Source organism: Rhinichthys klamathensis, unplaced genomic scaffold (genome assembly GCF_029890125.1).
Source record: "Rhinichthys klamathensis goyatoka isolate OS25496 unplaced genomic scaffold, OSU_Roscu_1.1 h1tg000256l_1, whole genome shotgun sequence".
NCBI lineage: Eukaryota > Metazoa > Chordata > Actinopteri > Cypriniformes > Leuciscidae > Rhinichthys > Rhinichthys klamathensis.
In genome coordinates this window covers 1,237,174-1,242,574 of record NW_026606778.1, presented here as the reverse complement: position 1 = coordinate 1,242,574, position 5,401 = coordinate 1,237,174, and the positions used below count along the sequence as shown (strand labels likewise).

At 37.9% G+C, this 5,401-nt stretch overlaps 1 protein-coding gene across 1 annotated transcript; it reads left to right on the top strand.

Moving 5' to 3' along the window:
* fut9a (fucosyltransferase 9a) lies at nucleotides 1-5,180 on the top strand. The gene is made up of 3 exons (XM_056267145.1): nucleotides 1-390; nucleotides 2,431-2,536; nucleotides 3,822-5,180. The coding sequence occupies exon 3, from the start codon at nucleotides 3,830-3,832 to the stop codon at nucleotides 4,907-4,909; it is 1,080 nt and encodes a 359-aa protein (XP_056123120.1). The 5' UTR covers nucleotides 1-390; nucleotides 2,431-2,536; nucleotides 3,822-3,829; the 3' UTR covers nucleotides 4,910-5,180.
* Nucleotides 5,181-5,401: the final 221 nt, after the last annotated feature.

The following is a 5,401-nucleotide window of genomic DNA, read 5'->3' as shown; positions in this document are numbered from 1 at the left end:
TCTAAATCTATAATTGCATGCATGCATATGAACAGCACGGACACTGGAAAGGTATGTGCATGTGGGGAGGGCGACATTATTCTACATCACATCACACGGCGTTACATGGCGTCTTTTCCAGCGACGCACTTGCTCGCACTCTCCGTTTGTGACCCATAGGATCGAACGTGTTTTGTCTCGCACGCGCTGATTAGAGTCTGTCATCATTGCGGACACATTGCAATATGCAGTGATGCACTGACGCGAAGGCTATGGGTTCAGGTGCATCGTATCCAAATATTGCCTTCATCGGAGATTTTTCAGCACCATTCCGATATGCGAAGCGCGTGGGATGTAAATAAAAGAAGCGCATGATGTGGCTTTCCCTCGAGGATGATTGCTGATGGAGAGGTGAGACAAACGATTTTGCCGATATGAAGGTTACCTGTTTGCTTTGCATATATTGCACGACACGAGTAGATGCTTTAAATATCACGCACTGCGTGCACCATCATTTTTTCATTCATCTCTTTGGGGATTTTGAATTATAATAATTAAACAAGGCACGAGCGCAGGGACATTCATGCTCATGGGATGCTTCATACGTCCTTTTTGGATGCGGGTTTGCTTAAAATAGACAAAGAACTCGAGATGCTAGAGAGAGAGAGAGAGAGAGAGAGAGAGCGCGTGTCACATTTAAAGAATAGCCATATTTCGTGTAGTAATATGTCAGATGTGACAGTCTGCTTTAAGATGACCTTCAGCATCACTGGTGAATAAAGCACATCACCTTGCACGGTAACACATTCATTTATGTTGTTATGAACAGCAGAAGCACGATTTTAGATGAGTGTTCATTAAATAGCCTGTATAACATCATGTCACTGATGGGATAGACACGAATTCCCAAATCCTACTAAATAAACTATACACTAACGGTTTATATTTAATGGTTTCGCATCTTCATGTCCTTCATCCACATTTTCTATTTATTAGACGTGAACACTCAAGCCTATACCAGCGTGCAACTCTGTGTCCCAAATACATCACAATACATTTAAAACGAATGCCTTTCTTTTTCAAAGACTCCCAGAGAAACACAAACATGCAACCTCGTTGCTCTATGTTTACTTTAACAGGATCATGCAGCATATGTGTATTGTTGGCCAAAAATATGTAAATGTGTAATAGTTAGCAGTTAGGAAATATGCCAAACACTTTGTTAATTAACCCCCCCCCCCCCCCCCCCCCCCCCCCAAGGGTCTTTAAACAGCTGATTATTGCCCAATGTTTTTTTTAACCTTTAGAAATATATCATGCATTAGCAATAATTACATTCTGTTATGAACTGGATGTGACACGTGTATAATCTCCCTGCAGCCTTTTGCTTTTGCTGTGATATAATATGATTGAGTCACAAATGCACTGATAAACCTTTTAAACAGCTGTTATGTCCACATGTGGATTTATGGTAAATGGACACTGCAGAGATGAATCGAAGCTCATTTCTCAACCGCAGTATATAGTCTAGTGTAAAACCCCACAGCTGAAATGCATTGAGTAGAAATATGTGTTAGATATAGGAAATGTCTCACGAACTGGACACTGACATATATAAGAATCCTAAATCATTTTATTATAAAATGTCATTTTCATTGTTAATAGTCTAAGTTAATAGTCAGATATGTGACTCATCAGTTCGTTCATTGATTTCTTTAATTATGTTAGAGATTTTAAAAAGATCTGACACAAGTTAAATAGAACAGGATGCTATTAGTGGAAGCGTGAAGATTTGTTTATTGGCAGATTTCACAGCCCTTGTGAAATTACAGCTAATTGAGTTGTTTATTCTGTTCATTGAAGTTTACTGACTTAAGTTAATTGAATGTTAATTCGCTTTTAATTGTGTATTCTGATACTACTGGTTTTAAATACCCTTGAGTTGAAGACGTTGGTTCATTTTTGAAGAATGTGCAATGTAAAATGTACTGGGCAGTTTTAAGGAACACCTTTAGCAGTATGGGAATGTAGGACATTGGAAAAAAAATAAAAAAAAGAATAATTATGATTTCTGTAAACAAAATCTAGTGTTTCCAGATCCTAAAACTGTTAGCTTATTTTAACATCCTGCTACTGTCAATATTTTGTGTAAATAGGCCTTTTGGTTCTATTATCTCTTGACATCCTGAAGATGGCAGTGTTCCCATGTGTAAAACGTATTGTCTGGATGTTCTTTGTAATAATCCAGAATTATTTTTGAGGATTGGATTGGTACAGGGCCACAGTACCACCTGCATTTTGAACAGTGGTCAATAAATATAGAGTTTCCTATTCTTAAACTTTCACATTTGGTTCCCCTAATATACAATGTTTGGTTACACCACTTCTATACCAAGTGTTTTGATTGTATAGTGATGTAATCCATTTTCTGTCTTTTTCCCTCATGAGAAGACCTATGGTTTTAAGACTGACATTCTTCTGGTAGTAAAAAGAAGAGCCTGGAACATAATATAACAACATAATCATTTTACCTACTGGATATCAGCGAATCTGTCAGGTGAATTTTTAAGATTATTTACTTTGAATATATATTTTTCAGTGCTTGTAATTAGCTGACTTTGTCATGATGATAAATATATATTAATCATGTATTTTCTTTCCAACGTAATTGACTATTTCATGAACTATTATGGAACTGTTCCGTAAGTCTTAAAGTGGATCCCCACACATTCTAGTGAGTAAACCAGACAGTATTTTAATATCTGAAGTGTCCTTGTACAGTTTTACAACGCAAACGTCCTAGACATTTAAGTGCTTATTTAGTAGAGGATGTTTCTTGCTTATGAATTATGTCTTCATTACAGTAGCATACATATGATCAGCTGACAGACAAGGCACAACATATGTATTGCAAATGTCAAAGTTCTCGTTCTGAAATATGAATAGATTTAAATGCTTTTTTAAAGTATGCGCAAATTAATTCACCTTGTACAGTCATTCAGTGTAGTTATGTAATTGTTATGTGTTAGATCATATTTTTATTAGTAGGCTACAGTAACTTACTGTACATGATATTTTTCCATTTTGTAAAGAGTTAACATGCAGCATGTATTGAAAGCAGTTAATATAACAACTTAAATGCTGGGAAAATTGGAAGTCAATATGTCTAAAAACACTTAATTCCTATGCAAACTGGCTTAGTTAGTAGTAAAAAAAAAGCCAGACAATTTAGTATATATAATATAATATAATACTAATAATAGCTTCACATTATTCAGAGAAATAACACTGGCTGTTTCCAAGCATTTATACTGTTGCTCCGAGCAAGATAATGCATGGTATAGGACCTTGAATTATAATGCAATATATTAATATTTATATATTCTACATTATTATTCACATACAGGAATAGGATATATATTTTTTGTTACCAATCACCTGTTTTGGCAGGGTGCAGTTGTCAAACCAATCGTGCAAAGTAATAATTAATTTACAGAAATATATCCTGTGGGACTAATGCTTTGCACGCGGGGTCACTTTAGGTCAAAGAATCGTCTGCCAGTGGTGGACGGGAATACTAATAGGTTGCTGGAACACTACCGGTTGCTGACAGTTTTAGAGTTAGAAAATATTTAACAGCAGTCTCAGGATATTCAAATGTATTAATTTAGCTCGAGACGGCACAATGCAGTTCATTAACGCTTTATTTGTCTGATAGAATGTGCTGAATCTAAAAGAAATGACTTTAAAATCAAACTAGACTGCTGTCTCATATAATGACCCATAACCTTTTCTTTTCTTTTTTTTTTGCCTTCCCACCATTACCCGTTTCCTGTTTAAAGGCCAGAGTATGCCATCTACACCAACTTACAGAATCCTACGACCCCTCCTGCTTGGTATCTTTTTATTGGGATGCTTTGTGACTCTGTTTTTAATGTACATCAAACCATCTACGAGCTGGTTGTCAGGCCCCGTCGAGTCGGAAACATCCACAGCCCGAGTCAAAAGCCTCCTTTCCAGCAGAAGTGATCAGAACCAGACCACCATCCTGGTCTGGCTTTGGCCTTTTGGAGAAACCTACGACCTGAACGTCTGCAGCTCTTTGTTCAGTATCGATGGATGCTTCATCACCGCCGACCGAAACCTTTACAACAAATCCGACGCGGTCGTCATACATCACAGGGACATCACCAGCGACCTCTCCAACATGCCGCCGGCGTATCGGCCCACGTTGCAGAGATGGATTTGGATGAACTTCGAGTCACCGTCACATTCATCTCAGTTACCTGGAATTGAAAACTTGTTTAATATAACTCTAAACTATCGGCAGGATGCCGATATAGAAGTGCCTTATGGATCGATTGTCGCAGCCCAAGGAGAGGAGGACTTTGTGCCGCCAAGCAAGAACAAGCTCATTTGCTGGATCGTCAGCAATTGGAACCCAGATCACGTCAGAGTGAAATACTACAATGAATTGTACAAGCACATCGAGGTTCATGCATACGGACAGGCTTTTGGTGAGTACATTTCCGACCAGGACTATTTCCCCACAATTGCCAGCTGTAAATTTTATTTGGCATTCGAGAACTCGATTCACAAAGACTACATCACTGAGAAATTGTACAACCCACTTTCCGTCGGCACCGTACCTGTGGTGCTCGGGCCACCAAGGGAGAACTATCAGAACTTCGTGCAGGGAAACGCTTTCATCCACGTCGACGACTTTCCGTCTCCGAAGGAGCTGGCTGATTACCTCCTGTTTCTTGACAAAAACGAGGAGCTTTACCTGAAGTACTTTGACTGGCGTAAACACTTTAAGGTGAAAAAGGCATACTTCTGGGCCGAGCACACGTGTCTGGCCTGCGATTACGTCAGAAGGCACAATGAGTACAAGGCAATTAACAATCTTGACAAATGGTATTGGGGTTAATCTGCACCTAAACCACTGGACCAGCTTAATGAAAGTTGCTTGACAATAAGAGCTTCGTGTAACTTAATTCAAATGAGGGTCTGTTGTGAGCAATTACAGACTTTTATTTTTGTAAACTGTCCCAAAGTAGTTGTACATTTACTTCGTGTTCAGTTTCATGCGTTTATTAACCTGGATGCAAATCATGCATTTTAGAGTTTAATGAGTACATATTTATTAGGAAAGCAGATTTTGACCAAAATTCACAAAATACATTTGAATGGATAGTTCGCCCAAAAATGATGGAAATCGTGCAGTTGACTAAGTTAGTATTTATTTGAAAAGAAACATATTTATTTTGAACAAATGCACAAAATCCATTTAAATGTCACCTACTTGTCGTTCCAAGCTTGTATGACTTTCTCTCTTCACAAAAGAAGATATTACCTAAGTGATATTTGTATGCAAATCATGCATTTTAGAGTTGAATAAATACGTTTATTTAGAAAGCTA